Source organism: Ciona intestinalis, chromosome 2 (assembly GCF_000224145.3).
Source record: "Ciona intestinalis chromosome 2, KH, whole genome shotgun sequence".
Lineage (NCBI taxonomy): Eukaryota > Metazoa > Chordata > Ascidiacea > Phlebobranchia > Cionidae > Ciona > Ciona intestinalis.
Window position 1 is genome coordinate 1955523 of NC_020167.2, and position 21488 is coordinate 1977010.

General features: G+C 43.2%; 1 protein-coding gene across 4 annotated transcripts in view; it reads left to right on the forward strand.

Annotated features, from left to right (window-relative positions):
* LOC100179501 (rho GTPase-activating protein 7) overlaps positions 1 to 21124 on the forward strand; it is a 44587-nt gene extending 23463 nt beyond the window's left edge. For 3 of the 4 annotated variants that reach the window (XM_018817574.2, XM_026840673.1, XM_026840672.1), the window contains 11 exons: positions 15879 to 16073; positions 16198 to 16698; positions 16769 to 17434; positions 17566 to 17624; positions 18463 to 18651; positions 18754 to 19112; positions 19183 to 19405; positions 19503 to 19629; positions 19736 to 19981; positions 20112 to 20332; positions 20449 to 21124. In XM_018817574.2, the coding sequence (XP_018673119.1) occupies positions 15879 to 16073; positions 16198 to 16698; positions 16769 to 17434; positions 17566 to 17624; positions 18463 to 18651; positions 18754 to 19112; positions 19183 to 19405; positions 19503 to 19629; positions 19736 to 19981; positions 20112 to 20332; positions 20449 to 20728 (3066 nt within the window). In that variant the 3' untranslated portion in view covers positions 20729 to 21124. Of the gene's footprint in view, positions 1 to 13283; positions 14123 to 15878; positions 16074 to 16197; positions 16699 to 16768; positions 17435 to 17565; positions 17625 to 18462; positions 18652 to 18753; positions 19113 to 19182; positions 19406 to 19502; positions 19630 to 19735; positions 19982 to 20111; positions 20333 to 20448 lie in introns of those variants that run through there. The other variant, XM_026840671.1, reaches the window with a different exon arrangement.
* The last annotated feature ends 364 nt before the right edge of the window (positions 21125 to 21488 follow it).

The window sequence follows — 21488 nt, forward strand, 5'->3', positions numbered from 1 at the left end:
GCTAAATTCAGGTTGCTTTAAATCTGCGGGGTTTCACCTTACACCAACCACTCAATCTTAGGCATTTCGGCGCTATTTCTGAAGCTGGCCATTATGCTATCGGTGTCAGTTTGCTGCTTGTACGCAGGAAGTTGGGATAAACTGTCATTATTGTCTCAAGTAAGCCTGCCACTGTTGAAGGCGGTATTTGTTCCGCAAATCGAAGCTTCGAAATCTCATTTTGCAGCTGTCTTATATTCGGGTGGTTGCCAACGCTGTAATTAGAACCTTAACGAACAGGCGTACAGAACGAAAATATTTTCTCTGTGTGAATTTTCGGAATTAAATATATTCAATCAGCGAACACGGTAAAATTAGATGCCATGCTTCACTGACACAACCGCAGTCTCGACCACGAAAGAATTCAGCTTATATAAATGAAATTTACCTTGCCATGGAAATTTTTATATTACATGCGGGTTACTTCCTAACAAAAAGGTTTACTTTCGAAACACAATTATCTATAAGGAGCCCAGTACTATAAAGTCCTTTTTTGTTCCAATGATATAGTATAGGGTAGGGAAAGATGGGACACCTTTTCATTCTATTTTCTCGTCCCATTTGGTAGTAAACAAAGAACATTCAAAGAATTATAAAACCGTATCCTCACGACTCCCATAGACAGTTAGTAATTGTTTAAATCACAATCAGATATTTGGATACAATGTGCTAAAGTGTCCCATCTCCCCCCAGCACCCTACCATATGTGTCAATACGTCATTTATTTTTCATCACGTGATGCAGAAGCTCGTCCAACGAAGGCACACTTCAATTTACGATTAATGTTTCGAATACTCAGCAATACCTTGAACCGACTCCAATCTCCCCACTTGCCTTAAAAGCGGAAAAGTTGTCTAATTTACGGATTAGAATTCCTCTACCGACGTCATTCCTCTTAATAATTAGCGCATTCGGTCTCGTCAGTGTCTAAATTCGCCACCAAACGTGTTGCAAGCGGTTACTGCGTGAAGTTGAAAGCGTTGGTCCAGGTGCCGTAACCACGGGCTCGGCAGGTAAAGGCTGCAGTTACGTCAGTACGCCCACTCGATAAGAAGTTCATTGCTACTCGAACTTAAAACGGTGTGGAGGGAATGAGTAATATGTAGATTTGATTGGAATGCGAGTTGAACAACAAAAAGTTTCCCACACTTTTCATATCTCGATTGCGGTGACGCCTTTTAACTTATAACCTTTCGTCGCAAACAAGTTTGTTTCTGCAAATGTTTATCGCCCCAAAGATTAAGAGATTGCTGGTGTTACTTCCGTACGTAACCTTCCCAACCCGATGCGGAGGTGGCAATTTTTCGAAGCCGTGACGTCATCAACGGAACCACGGCCAGGGGTCGTAACTATTTCAACCAGCACTTGACGCTTGGATGTGGGGGTTGCCATTTCCTGCCAACCTTTTGTTATTTCTCCGCGAACTCGGCCGTCGCATTTTCCTGTCGCTCTATCAACAGGTTGTGAAGCTATGACGCATGAACTATGTTTATATCGCAAACTGTGGCCTTGTGTATACTCAACAGCTGGCATTCCACGACGTGCTGGCTTTATCCCAACTCAGTGATCTGTGAAGTGACTTTGTATTGCCACCCATGCTATAGCGCACCAACGGCGTTGTTCGCTTCAATTTTATAAACAAGATCCGGTACAGAATTGCGTTTTTCAAATGCTTGTCCGTGCGGATTTGATTTGATGCTGGGGGAAGCTTGATTGTTGTGGCTCCTGTTGCAAATGGTTTAGACAGGAAGAGTCGTATTGTTGTGCTCGGAGTTTGGCAACAAGGACATACGTAATTGCAATGCAACACCGGCCCTTACTGACGTGTACTGTACAACAATGGGATTCCGACGGTCGTGTGACAGCACTCTTCTGCCACATTTGCCAATCTGAAAGATATACTTCCATATTTTCGTGCCAACGTCGCGCGAGAATTTCTTGTTTACCGGGCGTAGTGGCGAAAACAAGCCACGATCGCTACTCCCAAAGTTGGGCTTGAATGGCGGGTGGGTAACTTGCTGAAGATAGGGATTACGTTGCATTACACCCCGTGTCATTTTGTCAAAGACCTCCCGACACTGTGGCAAGATATTCTATTCATGCCAATGGAAACGTATAATTCCGGGGTTAGCTATACTTCCGACGGGAAGGGCACGGAAACCATTCTGGTGGAAAAAACAACCCCACGTTCTGGGTGTACTAGTGTTTGGTCAGTGACCTTGAAAATATATATTTGCAAACATCAAATACACCATGTTACCTTTACAAGAGAAATTATTCATTCAATTTCAATGCTATGCCGTGTGTGCATATTGTTTTATTGCATTGACGGCCGTAGTGCCGAGGTCAAATAGCGCATTCTTCCAAATTCCTGGTTAAAGTCGTGTCCTGGGCGGAACGGTTAGTATAATAAGAGCTCGAAAAGTAAACATCGCGAGCAATCTGATCTGGCCTTTATGACACACATACCTGATGAACGATCGCAATTATGCGGGCCGGCCAATACACGCGCCACTTTAATTGGAAATTTATTATCGCCCGGCGTCTTGTTTATCACGCGATGACCAATGTACATAGGTTGCTGACCGGGCCATGCGACCCCTCCCTGTATTTTACATGGTTGTGAGCTATTGTGGTGGAAATTGGCGTGGGTTTCAATTTGATTGTTTTTAAGGTTTCCTCGTTGTTTTAAGTGGGTCGTTGTCGTGGTATGTCTGATTCATTGCGTTTTCCTCCCAAAGCATACAACGCAATTGCTGTGTATGGGAGATATATATATGTATAAGCATACAATTAAAATCAGCACTTTGGTTTTTGTAACTGCGGTTCTTCCACGTGTGCTTTATCAAAACGCTCGGGGTGTTCCCGTGTGGTTCAATCATGCCAAACCGACCGGTGTTTTAATCACCTATGTAGTCAATCAAACGATGTCTTGCGAAAGGTCTGAAGCGACCAAAGCCGAGGCTGGTTTAAGGCGGAGGGAGCGATCTATCACAGTCGTCGGTGATCGGCGACAGGCTGTTTTGACGTTCGTCTCTTAAATTTTGCCACCCATGTAGTCATGCTGCGCGGCTTCCACCTGGGACAACTGTTCACCTAAATTAAACGGCCTCCGTTGCCCTGGGATGGAATCATGCTTGGACCTGCGTGAACCGTTGTCGAAGTTGCGAAAACAAGTCTTTTGTAAATAGCTGAATCAATACTCAAATCAACTTTGCAATTTTCCAAGAGCCTGGTCTCATCTTTTTTATCAGTTTCAGTCTCCATAGAATCACGCGTATAAAACATAACTGGGAGTTTTACCAATTCATTTTCTAGGGATATACTTGTCAATTACTGCTCATCACCAACCCAGCCACGTCGTTTGAAAGTGTTACCAAAACCGCATTGAACCCAAACAATGTTACTCATATTTTTTGTGGTCGGGCACAAGAGTTTGAACAACTATTCCACGTCTCGTCTCCTCCCCGCAGACCACTCGGCCGGGTATCCGTCTCAGTTAAGCGTCTCTTAAACTTTCACTCCTCTTGTCTATCGTATCAATTGCCATAATACGGGTCAACAGGTTCGAGAATGTTTTCAGCCGCTGCTTTCACTTGTTACATTTTTTCACTCTTAAAAATCTTGTTTCGGTCAAAATTGTGTTCAAAATAAAAAAAAAAACGTAAAAATGGTTTTCATTTATTTTTTGAACTTTAGGTTGCAGTAAATGGATGCTTTTAATTTTTCAATAATTCACTAAGATATGAAAAATACATCTTACCTTTAAAAATTAAACGGCCAAAGCTTTATAGCGATTCTGTGTGTTCGGTAATGTAGGTTACACTGAATTGGTCTTTCTAACTTCTCTATACTCCGTTTTACGTCACTCTATACAAATGCATTTATTAGTGACATCAAGCCTCACGCTGGGAGCCGTATTGTGCGCTGGGCATTCAATTACTTTTCATGCGGCATGAGCCGGGTTTAAATATAATGCGCGCGATTGAATGGGTTTTAATAAATCCCGCAATTGCACTAGTTCCTTACACCAGTGAACTTTGTAGCCTGGTAAGTTAATAACCGGCTCGATTTATATGCTAAACGCTTTTAGTCAGAAAGACATGAATTACTTTTTAATTTATTGAATGATTCACAGTTTTCTGACAACTCCGCGCTTATCTCTTCGATCAATATTTATAGGAAATATTTTTACGTTTTGCCCGTATGTATATGCGATTCCTGTGCCAAACGCCTTCATGTGGCATGGTGACCATATTCGGGCATTTTCGTTGTTATGACAACAGGCAAGTTGAAGAGTCACGTGTCACCTTGTGCAGCTGATTCAGCGTGCCTGATAACAGAGCGGCAATACCAACAGCAATGCTGACCAAGCTGTGTTTACCCCAAGCCCGAGTTAATTAAACATTCGCTCTAACCTACCACCTTTGTCAATGTGCAAAGTTGGCTTTTGTTGTATACCGAGATATGGTTAGTTGTAGTAGCATAGCAAAAGTTACCAACAGCGCCAAGTGCTTCCGTTTGCTTTGTCACTTGTTGTCCCGTTGTCACCGGCAAACCAACTTAAATGTTTAAACTGGTCAAAGAGAAATATGTTTACCCGGCTCGTGATAAGACGAGTGGCTTCACTCAATTTAGGTTTCATCCAACCGCGCACAAGTTTTTGGTTTATATCGTCGGCCTGGCTACAAGTCTCTCTGAAATCCGTGACATCAGAGCGTATAGATTCCTATTAATTCTCCGTAGTTCATGGGAGAATTGTCGAGCACACGTTAACCTACGTCAAGTGTCACATTACCATGGTTTATTGTCAGCATTTGTGAATAATCAATATTTTGTAAATTGAAGATTTTTATAGCCGACTTAAATATTTACACGAAATCACATGCTTACAGTTTGCTGAAAATGCAGAAACTAACCAGGCCTAAAGTAAGACATATTACTTTGTGAAATGCGTCGTTCAACAAATTGGTTCGAAGTATTGGAAACTTGACTTGTCTTAGCAGTATTAAGCTCAGATAGTGGTTAGTGTTTGCTTTATGCGCGATCAGTCGAATGTGTATACAGTGCAAGCGTGCCACGAAACACACTGGCCGAATAATCCCATGGTAATCCGAACCCAGATATCGGATTAATATGGGCCACTGTGGCATAAACAAAACTGGCCTATTTGGCCCCCATGCCGTTGCAATACATGCCGGACACTTGAAAGACAAAGCTCCCGCTGACCGACGACCGAGATCTGTTTCTTCAGTTATCATGGGTTGTTTGCCAAAGACCAGATGCTCAAATTTGATTTCCATCACAACAGCCTAGTTTGCATGAGATGTCAGTTTATAGCAAACGGTTTCGCGGGTCAGTTAAGTTGTGTACGGCGTGCAAGGCCCATCCGCTGGCGGCATTCAACAATTTGGCCCACATAAAAAGTGCACTTGTTTTTTTACAGTAACTTATGAAAATATTTTGATGTTTTCGAGCTAATTCGTGTCCGCAATTTGCACGGTGGTTAAATAAAATGACAGCAGGTTGGGCGGGTTTTCTAATTTCACGCGAATTGTTTTGTTTTGCACCACGCTGCTAGCACGCAAAGCATTTATCTCCCACGACTTCTCAGTATATCATCAGTAGATCGCTCATTACGGTATCATGGCCATCACCGAACAAGCTTTCATCTCAATTCTTTATTGAATTTCAGCGGCTTTTGGCAGACGTCTTAAAATGGCCAAAGGTTAATTCATTCTCGTAAATATTATTTCAGTTTCTGCAGACCGTTTATGATATTGAAAAACGATATATCTAGGAATTATGTATCACCCTGTATACGGTACTTTGTTTCGAATTAACGACGTATTTTTAAGAATGCGGTAGAAAACGCTAATGTGGTATGCTTGGACGCTCACAAAGCGTCGTATTAAATAGGAGTTTTTATAATATAGCCATGACATACATAGATGCTCAATTACCTATAAGTAACACTTGAGACAGATTATGCCCGCTTTACACATATATTTGCATTTGATTTAGTTGATTCTTGCTATTCATACCCGTTCATGTGTACATAAGCACGTATTTAAAAACACGACGCTTCGAGCAAGCCGTAGAAAGTCGCATTTTCCACTTGGCAAGGTTCCGCTTATTGAACGGATGTCACAAAGTCAACTTGTCACCTTTCGCAAGTCATTTCTCTGAAAAACACATCTTCGGCTTTACAGCTCATTACCTTTCGAAACAGTCTGAAATTGTTTTGATCTTGTTTTCCACGTGTAACAACGCTGTTCTGTTCAAAACAAACTTTATTACATCAGTCCTTATATACATGAAAGGCGAGGAGTAATTATAGGCGTGAGGAGTGACACCATTTGTACAAATTGTGTTTGCGCATACCTGAATCAGTTCAGAAGATAATGTCAGAATGTGGAAAACATGTATAGCATTTTTAGCATGGCATTTGAATTAAGAGGCGCCCATTTACTTACGTACATGAGTAAATTCACGCCGATTGGCGTAATATTATTATCGAACGAAATCTAACGTTATCGGATTTATTTTCCGCCTACCGGGAATTGTGCTTTCATTTGCTAATCGAAATACATTTTCGTGTCCTGATAGCATACGTAAGTGACGTCATAACGCAGCGATATGACGCAATCCAGCGCTTTTATTGACCAAAAGAAACTGTAATCTTCTCGTGACGTTTGTATATACCATACACCAAAGCTAGAATGATTTGTTTTGTTTACATTCCGTTGTTTCTAAACACATACGTGTGTTGGTATACGCTTACCAGTTCAACCATAATTTGTTCCAATATATTTTGAAACATTACTGTCAGAGCAGTGTAACATGATCGGTATTTCTTTAATGCGAATTTTGGTTTTTGGTCTTGGAACATTGAAAAGCAGCAGTTAGTATATACGTTGCATACGTTGATGACCAAGGACACCGGTAACAAAATACGAAAACGAGCGCTAATTTTGATTAGAACTCGGATAAGAACTAATCGCCTTCCCTGGGCCAAGTGGTGGTGTAGCTGTCAATGCGCCACTCTGACCGTTTATGGGCATGCGTCGTCTTAAAACGCCAACAAAACTGACGACCCTCCGACTCATACTGTCGCTAAATGGCTATTAGATCAACAGTGATCTGTGGTTAGGTAAACTGTAAATATTTTGCACCCAATTACTGGGAAGAAATATTATTTATATGGCTTGTTTTACATTGGATAAAGTAAAAGAAACAGGTCGGGTTTTGAAAAGAAAAAATGTATAATGACTGGGTGTGAGTGTATTGCGCATATTGTCTGAGTAGACTAAGTAATCCAAAGACAGCGGATTATACGAAGCGTGGACAAACAATCTCTCCGGAATCCTCATTTTCTGCGGTGTCCATGATCCGTTACGACGCAAGCTTTACGATTTGTGACGACATTTGACGATTTTAAAATACTTGGTTTTTTTTTCCAATAATGTCGGTGACGACTACCACGAATTGGGGGTGTTTGATCACCCACCCGTGCCCCTATGTACGTCATCCGTGGAACGTCACAATGAACTAATGTTCGTCACAATACTGAAACAGTAGCGTCACAATCGTGCGACCATCTTTAGAAATTTGTGAAAACATCGTAGAAATCCTGGTATAACCACGTTTTTTTCGTTTAAATGCGATTCCTATCTCATGCACACAAAAGACGCACAACGAAGATAAAAAGTACCGATTTTTCTTAACTCGGTTCTTGTGAATGTGTGGCGGTTACAGCTTATGCTTAGTTCGCTCCTCAAGCCCAAGCGAACCATGTTGTTACAGCATTACATTCCACAACCTTGTAAACCTGCGTCGCTATGACAGCGTGTACGTCTCTTGCATAGCAACGTCCAAGCTGATTTGACACCACACTGCGTCATACATGTATTTTTTAATCGAAACCTACGTATAGATCGTTTTAAACGAAATTTATTTACAATCTTAACCAGCGTTTCATATAGGAATGTTTGGGTAGTGGTATTTTATAACCGACTGAAAGGGAGAAATATGCTGCGTATGTTTTTAATACGATTTATTGACGTATTTAGAAAAGTCCAGCTTTATAGCGTTGGTGAAATAAGTACCTTCTTCTATAAAAACGTGTGTGTAATAGCGGCTGTTTGCTCTTTACATTGTCATCGGGTTGTATCACTCCAACAACAATCACGTAATTCCAATTCTACAAAGCGGCGACAATTAGCACTCAGCACTATCACCTCGTAAGCCGAACCTGTTCAAATCCGGTTCTTGTCGGCTCGATTCAAGTCTAGTGCAGGTGATGAGGTACATGGCTACAGACGGATTAATTGTCGCATCCCTTGACGGTGCAATCAGTTGAAATTCTAGCACCTAATTTGAGAAGGGACCGAAACAGGTGCTATCCTCTTGCCCCGTTCACGGCGACCATGACCCCTATATAGCAACTGATGTCTAGTTCGCGAATAGCAAATGAGCGTGACTCCTGTTTTAGCCACGTGTGCCAGACGCGTTCTGCCGACGAACTCAGGACAGAGGAATGCGAAACAGATATTTGATGCTTCCCACCATTACTGACTCACAGAGCGTACTTCCATAATGATTTGAATTAAAACACCCCCGTTTCTTATCAGTGTGAATGTCGTGATTTCCCGAAAATCGTAATAATGAAATCGGTTTCACAACCGCATGTTTCACAAACGCTCAACCCAACTATTTCATAAACAGATTTTACGAGTATATAGCGCTACCGAAACAATGTAGATGGAATGTTACACGTTCAAATATAAAAACGTCATTTGGAAACAATCAGCGCCGTTCAAAGCCACACTATCTGATTCGAGTCTCTCGACTTAATTTCAATGTTTTGCTAAAAATAAACAACGCTGTGTGGAATACGACGTTTCATTGTCAGTGTGCTCGGCAGCGTCGGGTGTTCCGGATATATTTATTTCGTTAATCCCTTGCCCGGCATTTCGGCTAAGCGCTTTAGGCAATCGTGGAACTGATAAACTCGAAAGCGACGCCGTAGCATCCGTGCTCATGTTAAATAATTCGTGGCATTTTGGTCGCACTGTGACGCACTTGACCGCCGACCCAAAACAAACTTGTCTTGGTAGCGTGACGTCAGGGATTGGTTATATTCTCGGCGTAACTGGCTTTGAATAGATGGCAATCAGGGATCGTGTATATACTGTATAGTGCCTGGCTTTTCTATTAAACTGGCTGGTATTGACGTATTGGAACGTACACAACGACCACACAACGCACAGAATTAAGGGGGAAACGTAAAGGTCACTGCTTTCCAAGCGACTCCTTATAAGAGCTAAATAGGAATTGGAATTACTTGTAACTCCAGCCCTTTCTAATTTCGTTTGAACTTATTAAAGGTCAATAACAATCGAAAGGCTGTAGATGAGCGTACGAGCTTTGTCCCAGGCCGAACTAGCTAATTTGTTGTTGCTTATTTAGCTTGGTTTCTTGTTCAGTTGGCTATTTTGGTTTCGCTTGCTTTCTCTTTCTATTATCAGACAAATTAAACAAGCTTCCGTCAGGCGTGACCATATACGCACAATGAAACATGCACAGTCGATATTTATAGACAAGCTGGTTCGGTCAGAACTAATCAATTTAAATTGCGTTAAGTGCGTTCCAATTTGAATATTTGACACAAATAGGCGTGTAGTGTCTGGACGGCGCGTCTTTTCATCAATAATAGTCATTCTGACACTGGAATTTACATCGAAAATAAAAGTATTTATCTGTACGTTACAGCAATAGTAAAATTTCTCTTTGCCATACCGTGAATGGATAAATTAAAATACGCGTATGAATATTGGCGTATTAACATATAGATCCGGTTATCATCGGTCGTATATGGTCCGACTGCACGAATGTGACGACAGATATCATGTGAGAGATGACAGGTAGTTTTCACCATGGTGAATCCAACCTGCTGACAGCCGCAATAAATAAATCTACGCGCAGTAGATTTGATGATATCTTCGAGTGCCGACGTTTGACAGAGGAAGAATATAACCACCTGTGCCTACCGGTTTAGACCGGTGGTAACTGGTTCCCCCTTGACAGTGTTGATTGTTTGCACAGCAGGGGTAACGCTGTTCTCCATTCATTTGAAATAGAACTAAAACACCTGATGCAAATTTTCCCACCAATTGTACTACACCAGCAATGGGTATACGCTGTAAAAGGTTCCCAAGTGACAACCTTGATAATTAAACCTGTGTTTAACAACTGTAAGCCATCAACGGTACGCTTTCTTTTACGATCCTTTATTGGTGCGAACCTATCTCGTTCTTGTCGTGAGCAGAAGTTGCGTCCTTTGTTTTACGACGTCCTGGAGCTCTGTTGACAACGAACAACCATCGTTCGAGGTCAAATACACGTCGTAGCATGGTTATAGATGGTTATAGATGTACTTGGAAGCTTAGGCGAACAAAACACACGGTTTGTTGCAAGATTGATCACGTGGGCCGGTCTTTCCCACCGTCGTAAGGCCAGTCAGGGCAACCAATCAGAAAAAAAGTTTTGACACATCATTGTCGTATCCGTTTTCGTATTTAACGTATCGGTACCACTGATTCACGTCCTATGTGCGTAAGTTGTATGGACAGGAGAAGCGATACTTGGCGGTTTTATGTACGCTGACTGTATGTTTGGATAAATAATCATTCCCCGTACTATGTGCGATGGTGCGGCCTGTCGCGAATACAGTTGCTTGCGACGTTACATTCACCACTTTCTATACCATGTTGCGAAATACGGCACCATATTAACGATGGCGTAAGTGAAGTCACATCCTATCCTGTCGTTATCACGCGCTCGATGCCGTCCGCTGACCCGCTAACGAAGCAAATTAAGTGGCTTTTAAAGATTTACGAGGTCTCTGAGCTGCGAGGCTCGAATGCACGAGGGAGCGGCATATATCGGTCGCCATTTCCCGGATGACGATGACAACTAGCGCCGACACGATCGCAGCCTAGTTTACGTTCTGCTGCCAACTGCTCTGCCGCCCCGAATTCAGCATCGGTTGGATTTGTTGCGATTTTAATTCAAGTAAGATCAACGAGTCGGTTATCAGATATCGATACCAATTGATCAAGATTTCTGTACTGTTGTTTTGTGCGGGCGCTGTGCCAGTAATTGTCTGTGTGTCCGGTGTGTGAACGAGGGCCGATCGGAGATTGTACGGAGATATAATTGAAGACTTTTTGAACAAGTTTCCTGTTTGTCCTCTTTCAGTTTCGTACATTCTAATTTAGACATCAATATCATGTTGTAACAACTGCCATGTTATTCAGTATATACGTTGATGCAGCGTCATGTACCGATAAAGCGTTTTCCATCGCAACTTTGTTTTGCTATATATCTTCACGCGACAGCATGAGAACGTACGTGTCCCTTCACTCAGCTCACGAAGCGTTCAGTTTAGAAGTAAATTCTAATTCTGACCATAGAGTATATCTCCCGATCACTGCAACCCTTGTTCAATCATACCCTGTCGTGGTGTAAACCCAGACTTAGCGCTCTAAATAGAATCAAAGTTTGTAATAGTCTCTCCGTGTCAACAAATATTGGTATCTGCTTCTGGTAAAGCCGGGGCTCGCGTTTACATTGGAACTGTTACACGGTTCTATACGACAAGTCGTAGTTCGTCTTGGTTTCCAATGCGTGTTACTTGTGTTTTCGAACATTGCGTGTCAGCCTTATCATGAGTAAAATACAACCTGACTTAACATGATCTCGGCAAATATTTTTTCTTGTCCAGCTTCCGCTGCCTCAGTCGAAAAATAGAACCATATCGAATGACATTGTTTGTCTTTGGTTTGTTCAAAGACGTTTTATTGACAAGAATATAATAAACAATCGTTAGGCTAACTACTCACTCTGTGCACACGCGGCAGGCACGCTGACTCAGCTTCACCGAAGAATTATTAGCCCAGCCTTTGTCCAGTGATTGGACGCACTCTCGTCCCCTTTCCCATGCCATCCAGCTGTACCTAACTCAAATACGGTTTCCGTGCGCAGCGTGGGATTTTAGACCGTTTTAGGGGACTCCCCGCTACCTACGGTTCGTCATCAGCGCCGGAAACTGAATTTTTGTTGAGAAAAAAAGTTCCATAATAGGCTCTGGTTCCTAGTAATAGCAGCACCAGCGGTTTAGCTTTGATATTTCTAACCGCGTTTAAAGTAAAACCAAAACCCTAGAATGCGTCACGGGAAACAGATGTAAAATTCGATCTACGGTTGGAACACAAACAACAGTTCGTTCCGGTCCGCTCCACTAGGGTAAAATTAGCAAAAACACAGAGGCAATAACAACAACCGCAACCTTTGATCTTCGAAGCGAGTCATTTTCTACAACAGGATACGAATGTTTATTAGTTTTGCGGCCAAAGCGTCAGCGTGAATGATTTATAGCGCATGCATGGAAGTAACAGACTTCAGCATTATACTGATACTGTTCAATTGATTATGTGTTGTTTGTTCAATCGCCTCCCTCCAGTCAACGAATTAATTGTATCAAAACACTGTGTAACTTCAATTGGCGATTATTTCGAATGGGTATCAGTCTCTTGCAGGATCTACGCTTGCTTTGTTTGCCAAAGCGCGAACGATTGTTTTCGTTTGAGCCTTCTCTCGCCGCGGCGTTGGAAGTCGATTCAAAAAAAGAGAGCGGCGTTCGGCGCCTTCTTCTTGCCCTCTTTATGAGCGATGTCTGAAGCGGATTTTGTTATACCAGTTGTTTCGTAGCTGAGGGCAGGCGCGTGCATTGCAGTTCAGTAGGATCATAAATATTTCGTTAGTTCAATACGTGACCGACTATGTCAATTAAGAACGCAGTATAGTGAACGCAATGGGTTTTTACCTTAATAAGTTACGTTCCCAAAGCGGAAATAGTAATTCGTGACGTTAGTTAAAGTGAGGTAAAGGACAGAAACCCAAAATCCGGTCACTGAGTGTCGAATGTCTGTCATACTAGGAAAGTGTATGCTGGACTTTTATGACATTTTCATCAAAATACGTGACTGCGTAGTTTTTGCGCGTACTTAATTCCGCACAGACAAGTCAATCAGTTTAGTAGTCACAGTAGCTGTTATATTTCAGGCGACCTAACGAGCAGGTGCGTTTGGTACAATTAATTTGTAGGGTGCGAATTCTTTTGTATATATCAGTCGTTAAATCTGTTGTTCGTTTCATTCAGCGATACATTACCAAGCGAATTGATTTTGATTTGAATTTGTATTTACTGTGGAGTATGCCTTCAGCTACCGCTATACCAGAGCGGTTCTTGTATAACAGAAGAAGCTGCGAAGGAGCAATTCGCCGTGGAGCTATTACTAAAGCAGAACTCAACATGAACCACAGAAGTGTCCAGAGCGATCCTGGAATAAGCCTGGACGACCTGAGAAGGTCAGGGGTGCTTCATCACCTAGTAGCGCGCGTAGAGCCAAAAGCAGTTGTACTGCGCCGAACGCTGGCCGACATCGGCGCCGTCGCCAAAGCGGGCGCGGGGATTCAGGGCTCTATTACCGGCAGACCATTTATCCCTTCCGGGTACGGAATACACCCGGCGATGCGACATATCCTCGACCAGGATATAGGCGATTATTATTATTCACCTTGCCCGGCAGTTCGTCGACGACAACAACAGAACCGAAGAACTTACGTACTCGACTCACAAGTCCTTGATCATCGTCAAACAGACAAGGTCAAGAGCACTTCACTGTCCTCTTCCGCTACCAGTCTTTATTCCGAGGATGACTCCAGGTCATCCGCATCACCCCTTCAGTCAATTTCCTCTTGCCGAAGCTCCTGCAGCTTCTTCCAAACGGAAGAGTCGGAGTCTTTCGAGGAAGAAAATGAGATGAACAATAACAACGAGGAGAAAGATGAGAGTGAAGGAATTGTTAAGATCGATGGAAACATCCTCGTCGTCAACCTCCGGGACTTTAAACTTTCAAACTCCGAAAATGAGGAGAGACAAGAAGAGGATTCATTCGTAGTTGCACCGGAGGACCATGCAGAATCCTGCTGTAGCACGTGCTGCTCATGCGTTAAGGTTTGTTCAAGGCCTGTCGGACTTCTACGTTCAAAGTTCCCGTCAGCCGTTCTCCTTTTAAATAGTTTAACGAGAAATCGTGTAAGACACAGCCCATAAATGATCTACGATTAGCTTTTATTTAAGGCGTGTAGAATCAACGCCTTTTCGTTGACGATGAGCTGTTGGGTTTGAAAAGAGCACGAAACGCCGTAGGGTCTGAGCTGCGAAGCTTCTGATTCGTTTCGATGCATTATGTTTTCGCAATGGCGGTCGTGATACTTATGTAAACATACTGATGTTTGAAGAGAGGCACGTGTTGAAACATGTAATATATAAGGAATTATGGGGGTAATGTGTTGCGAGACTGATCGCAATTATCTGTAATCAAGCACCAATCTTACATAAATGTCTTGTTTATATTTCGGCGCTACCGAAGTACTTATAATTCTACAGTTGGTTGACAGCGTGTCTGGTACCCTGCTAGATAGTTAACTTGCTGTCTGTATTGCTTCAAAACGACAGATAAACGGTCTTCGCATGTCTTTTATCGTATGTAGTTCTTCTGTTTGCACAAGGCTAATAATCGCAGTTCTAAGCTGCCCAGGCGACTAATTGTCGATAGTAAAGTTTTCCAAACAAGGTCCTGGGTCTATTTTAATTGTCTCACGCACCTACATGGCTCCGACCATGTGTTTGGACGTCACTAGATGCAATTAAAGGCGATTTAAATCGGATTTACGGCTCTTTTAAACTTCAAGGACAATTGTGGGGAAAACCTTGAAGAACACATCAGTCTGTTGACTTGTTTACGCTTAGGAGACAGACCCAAGTTTGCAGCATCGACCCTTAGATACAAAACAAAGCAATAAAACAAATCTACGATCGCCAACAAAGGGTAGAACGCTCTGTAGCAACGTTTTACGACGTAAACTGTTTAATCACGAGGAAACAGCAGCAAAATGACCCAAATTATGATGATTATTGGGGATTGTCGAGGCCTGTGTCGCATACCATGCTGTGGCAGTGTGACCCGAATAAGACTGCTTGTATCGATCAGTTGTTTCGGTCGAAATACCGTCTTGCATTTTGACAGGAAACATTAATTCTCTGGCCAGGCTGTTTCGACTAAATATCTTGTTTGCTATAAGCATCATAAACGCACTATTTAGCTGGATTGGCAGGGCAGCTGTTTCCTGATGTAATATTACATTTCTTATGCAACTCAGTTAGCATTTAAGTGGTTTTATGTTGGTCAAAATACTGTTACTTTGTTTTGACAGCACGGTGTATGGCACGCTCCCTTGCTTTGTGGCGACATGTAGTTTGCGATTACACTTAAGTGATTAGTAGCTTATGTGATGACAACGCTTTTTATGTTTTTATTGTGATTTTCGCGCCGACGAATCCTGCAGCGCACCACGGCGTCAGAGTTTATAAGTCTCGTCGCCACCAATGTACCGCCGGCGAAACATGTACATTTTTATGACCACCACTTCTTCAAGAAGTGGCGCGATTGAATAATAGACGGCGAACCACCAGTGCTGTTTAATAGGCCGGGCCAGCCGTCTACGGTCTCAAGCAGATGTAATTTTGCGTTATCAGCGAGCGTGTTCAGATACACCCTTTTTTGGGTTTCGAATGCCCGAAGCGGAACCCATTAAACCTTATGTACTTTGCCTCGAAACTAAACCACACGTTTATATTTACATAACCGAAATATGTAATAGAACATACCGACAAATCACAGTAATTTAAATTTCAACTACTTTTACAGGCTAAGGAAAGCCAGACTGATGAAGACGACGACGATGACGACGACGAATGCGCCATCAGTGAGTTCTGGCACTTCGAGGGCGGTGAACACAGGTGGTCGAGGTTGGATAGCAAGTCATCTAACATCACCAGTCCCAACGGTCGAATGTTATCTTCTGGTTCCGCCCACCTACCCCATCTTGACGAAACGCTTGAGGTAAAACATGACATTCCCACTTTCGCTACAGAACATTGGCACCCTACTTACAGCTTAGTTTCTCGGCAGCTGAATGTTGCAACTAAATTCCAGTTGTTTTATGGCGCTACCCTTTGATTTACAGGACATGCCCGGAGACGTGTTCACCAACGCTCTGGTTCGGCCAGCCGCGATTGAGATCGAGCGACATAGACAGCATTACAGCCAGTCCGAACCCAAACAAGCAACAAAAAACAAAAGTTCCAACAGTTTCCTAAAACGAGTCGGTGACCTGAAGAAACTGAGGCCAGGTTCCTTTCGCCGAAAGGACATTCTTCAGCGAACCAATTCGTCTGACGCAGCAATCGAACTTGGGGAATCAAGAACAAAACCCCGCCACACTACCGACATTCGATCCAAACTTGGCCGAAAGAACCGTCGTCTTGTTATTGGCGAACCGACCCTACAGAGCGGTCACGAAAAAATTAACAGCATGCGATGCGTGCCTATTGAAGTTTCTCCCCCCACTGGGGCTCCCAGAGGAAGAAAGAATTCGTCTCAATCTTTAATCAGTTCCTCTTCCTCCGCAAGTGGAAGTGCAAGTTCGTCATCTACTCCCGCATCCCGGATGCGAGGATTTGCAGAGGTAAGATTCGAATTACTACATACTGTAAACACTCACTGTTAACATGTTTTAAAATAAATCTTTATCACAGGACCGAACCACGCGTTCCGATCCCGGTGAACTTAACTCGACATCTCCCCGCCTTCTAGAGCATAATCGTGTAACTCTGGAGCTTAACGCGGCGAAGACACGAAACCCAACACCACCAATTCGTGAACCCCTCTTCGTAATGCCGAAAGGTTACAAACCTGGTACATTCCCCTCCGGTTTGGTTGAAATGACGGACGAAGAGCCTCCAACCTCACCGTCCTCCGGTTTCGTTTCCAACTCCTCTTCATCACGGAGCAGATCAACCTCCGACTCCTTCCACGCTTCCCAAGCTTCGGAGCCAACCGGAAGATTGGTACGACCGATGAGCATCTACGACAACCTTCCCGACACTGTTTTAACAAGTGGCGCTTCCGCCCAAGATTTCCTCGATATTATGGACCCCAGTACACTGGTCGGTGCAATGCCAGTGAATGACTCTGGTGTTTTTGACGGCAGTCAGGAGTCATTAGATGCTCCCGGTGTGTTGGACTCTGCATTCTGGAGCGTTGATCAGATCGTCGAGCAAACTCAGTCATTGCAGCAAATGGTTCAACAAATGGAAGAAATCCATGATGACACAGTAGAGCCGACAACGGTCAACTCCCTTGAGAGTTTACCTTGTCAGTTTAACAGTGCCATGGAAACTCTGCCATCCTATAGCTCCGAGGTAAGTAATCTATCCCCGCCACATCAAACGATCTCCAAGTTAAGAATTTTGACTCGAGTTCTTTGATGTGCTAAGTTGTGACTGCCAAGTGCGTAAACTATTTTTCTAAAACTGAAATATTTTGGTTTTAGAACGTATCTGTCACCGAGGATGAATCCGAAGCACTCTCCACATCCGACCAACTGCCCCTGTAAGTGTGTGCTTGATTAACTAAACGAGTTTGTATAAGCATACCGCAGCTCTTTCAAGCAGAATATACCATACCCCTTCAAACAGGAAGGAGCAATTGATTTAACGTATAGGCATTGCGTAGAGCGGTTTCTAAAATACATTAAGTTAAAATTCCTTTGATTCTCTCGGTTCAAAACAAGCCCTTTCAAAGCGTGTACAGTAGCCGGTTAATTGATTGAAGAAACGCGCGTTGGTTAAACAAGAAAGCAATAGAGCCTCATAATGCCAAAGCCGCATCGCGAAGCTGCACCTTCGCTGTGCTTTTTGCGGTTAGGGGGGGCTCCTATGCCTTGAGCGCTAGGAACCCGTTCTATCATCAAAGCCGCCGCCTCTGTTCTTACCGGGCACGGTTCGCTAACCTTTATGCTCATACCAGGTAAACAAATATATCGACTTTCCCCTCTTACGCATATGCAGGACATGGCACTTTGTCTAATTCTCGTACGAACACGGTGTAAGCACGATTCGTCTCGGCGTCATGAGCCGCTATTGTCGTCCACTAATCCTTTCTCCTTCGCCTATAACCGTACTTCACCAAGCGTAAATGACCCGGCAAATCTAGGTCGCTGATTTATTACCAAGATTTAAACCATGGGGCAGTATAAGGCCGTAGAAAGTTCGTTGCTCTGTGGGATTTCTTGAACTCGATATTCGCGCCATGAAAATGACGAATCGCTCGCTTACTTCGTTTGAAACCTCCCCGCGATAAGAGAATATTCCTTTTCAGTTTAAAAGGTTATCTCTAGAAGTGAAATGTAAATATTCCCAGCACACTCTAACCGCGTTACATTTTACAGCTCCAGACAACCCCGTCTACGATGGTCGAGCTTTAATCTCGACCACACAGCCAGCACGAGCTCGGAGAGTCTGCAGATTCACAATCTATCTGTCGGTCAACTCATGATCCTTCGAAAGCTGTCGGTCCTCAAGCTGACAGCGCTCATGGAAAGTTACGCATCAAACAACAACAAAGGCTCGCTCAACTGGTAAGCCGGGAGCTACTCTAATGTTGTCTTTGCCATATCGCGGCACTTAACGCTCGGCCTTATCAACATACCGACCCAGCATAACGCAGCTTAATCTTCCAGGTCGGTCCCTCGGTTCATTCGCCGCATCAAAGTACCAGACTACAAAGACAGGGCGGTGTTCGGCGTTCCGCTTCTTCATAACGTGCAACGCTTCGGCCAACCATTACCTCAGTGCATACAGCGCGCCCTTGCATACCTCCGGCGAACAGCACTTGATCAAGTGGGCCTCTTCCGCAAGCCTGGAGTCCGGTCTCGCATCCAGAAGCTTCGTGCGAGTTGCGAGAACAACCCCGAATTGAGCAGTTTTGACGACTGCACAGCTTTTGACGTTGCTGATATGGTTAAGCAATATTTCCGTGAGCTTCCTGACCCACTGATGACGATGAAACTTTCCGACACATACGTTGGAATTTTCCTATGTAAGTATTTTACCATTAAATTACAAACCCACCGTTTCCTACAGTATCTATAACCTGTTTATTTCCAAAGATGTCCCTGAAGAGCTCCGCCTCCAAACGCTTCAAGCAGCAACTATGCTTCTTCCTGACGAAACCCGTGAGACACTGAAAACGCTTCTATGCTTTCTCAGTGACGTCGCATCTCGTTCAAGTGAAAATCACATGAACGAAACCAACCTTGCAACTTGCTTCGCCCCTTCCCTCTTTCACCAACAATACGGAAGCTTAAAGACTATGACATCTGCATCGCCAAAGTAAGACTCTTTTCCATAAACATCTTAAAATTTCAATTTGTTCTTTATTAATTCTTAAATTCCATTCCTTCTTTTGCTAAACCCGACGTTTTTTTAGAATACGAAAACAACAGAAAGTCCCCGGTGCATCACTCGGTAGACCTGATATTAAGGAAATGAATGAGAACATGGCCGCCAACCAATGTTTAGCCTTTATGATCTGCCAAGTGAAAAACCTCTTCCGGGTAAGTTATTATAAAAAATTGCAAAATATAGTTAAAACTTTAAAGTACAAATAATGAAATATTTACAAACAGTTTGTTCAAAGTTTAATGTTGAAAATATCATTAGATCCCAGAAGATGCGATGACGCAGTGTCGAATGTCAGTGATGCAGCAGGCGGAAGACGTTCTCGCATCCGAGATCGGATACTCTGCCTCCGATTTAGTTGTCGAGGGCGATAACCACGCGGATTATCATTCATACGTTGACCGTACGGTGCTCCAAACTATGAGGGAAGAGCAAAGAATCTCACAAAATAAAGGAGGTTGGCAGAATGTGCCCAGCTCAGCAGGAAGCGATCTATCTTGCAAAAAGGTGAGTTCATATGGATAATACGCCTATGTAACGCCGCTGTAACACCGGCAACTCGGTTACACCTTACGTTACAAAATAACTTTTGTACCTTTCCATCAAAATCAGAAATTGATTTAGTTTTTATCTTTAGATGCATGATGGAAACCCGTTGCGACTGTGGCGATGTCAGGTTGAGGTATCTGGTGCGACGGAGGAGCAATTACTAGAGCGTATCCTCCACGAGAGGCATGTTTGGGACGACGACCTTATACAGTGGAAAGTCCTCAAGCGTCCGGATGAAAGAACTCAACTCTTCCAAACCGCAAGAGCAGAAATGAGTCCTCACCCAACGAGGGATTACTGCGTTTTAAGGTGATTTTTCTTTTATATCTTTTATTTAATTACTTATTACCATGTTTAAAGCAAATATAGCGCATCATACCATGTAGGAAGGTAAAATTTATAATTTCATATTACGTTACTTTTAGATCATGGCGAAGAAATGTGAACTCCCGCGGTGCTTCGGTCATCGTTGAAACATCAACCAGCAATCCATCGATGCTTGGTGATGTACGCGGTGTCATTCTTGCCTCTCGGTACGTCATCGAGCCCACAGACGATCCTCTCACATGTCAGTTGACGCACGTCTGTCGGGTGGACACCAAAGGCCGTAACCCGGAGTGGTACAATAAAGCGTACGGCCACGTCGTGGTCCAACAGCTTCTACGAATCCGTGATTCTGTTCGAGTTATGCCTCCTAAGACATGAGACGATCTTAGGCGAGCAGTCAGTCAACATTGGAGTCGGAGTTGGAGCCACGGAGTCGAGCGGTTCGCGTTGGTGTTATACTCGTTCCATACCGTCAACCAATACAAATGTTCATGATGTAAACGATTACACACTTCCCACTAAACCTCAAGACTTCATTGAATAACACTGCCGTTTGCGGTCAGCATCTTTCCTACGCATCGCTTCCTAAGCCCCGAATACACCAGTCGTTACCGCTTTAGATGCACTGAGATTTTGCGTTGTTCTTTATTCTGTTTTACTTCTTTTTTTTATGACTTTTGAGTTTGTTCTTATTATTCCTGGTGTTGTACCTTCGCCAGTGCTGTTCTCACCTTTATCGCGTTATCACAGAGAATATAGTATTTAAATCGTAAACATCATCTTATTGCTTTGTCGAGGGTAAACAGCAGGTTTTAAACATAGCAGTTCATAGATTTATATTTGAAATGTGATATCTCACAGAAAAGGATTGTAAAGTATCAGTATTGGACATTTAATGTTTAAGTATAGTTTAATATTAGGTTGGTTAGGACCTTTTGACATAAAGACGCTGTTTTAGTATAATGAAGAAAACAACTTTCTATAACAATAAGCAGACCGTCTCATGCGATCGTAACTTTTTAACCTGGCAAGCGTAATTCTCCAGAACATTTTGGCCACAATTTTATATCTTACGAAACGTGCGATGACTTGGGATAGTGGTCAAAGTAGATGTCTCGAAGGTTCTAGGGTCGAAGCT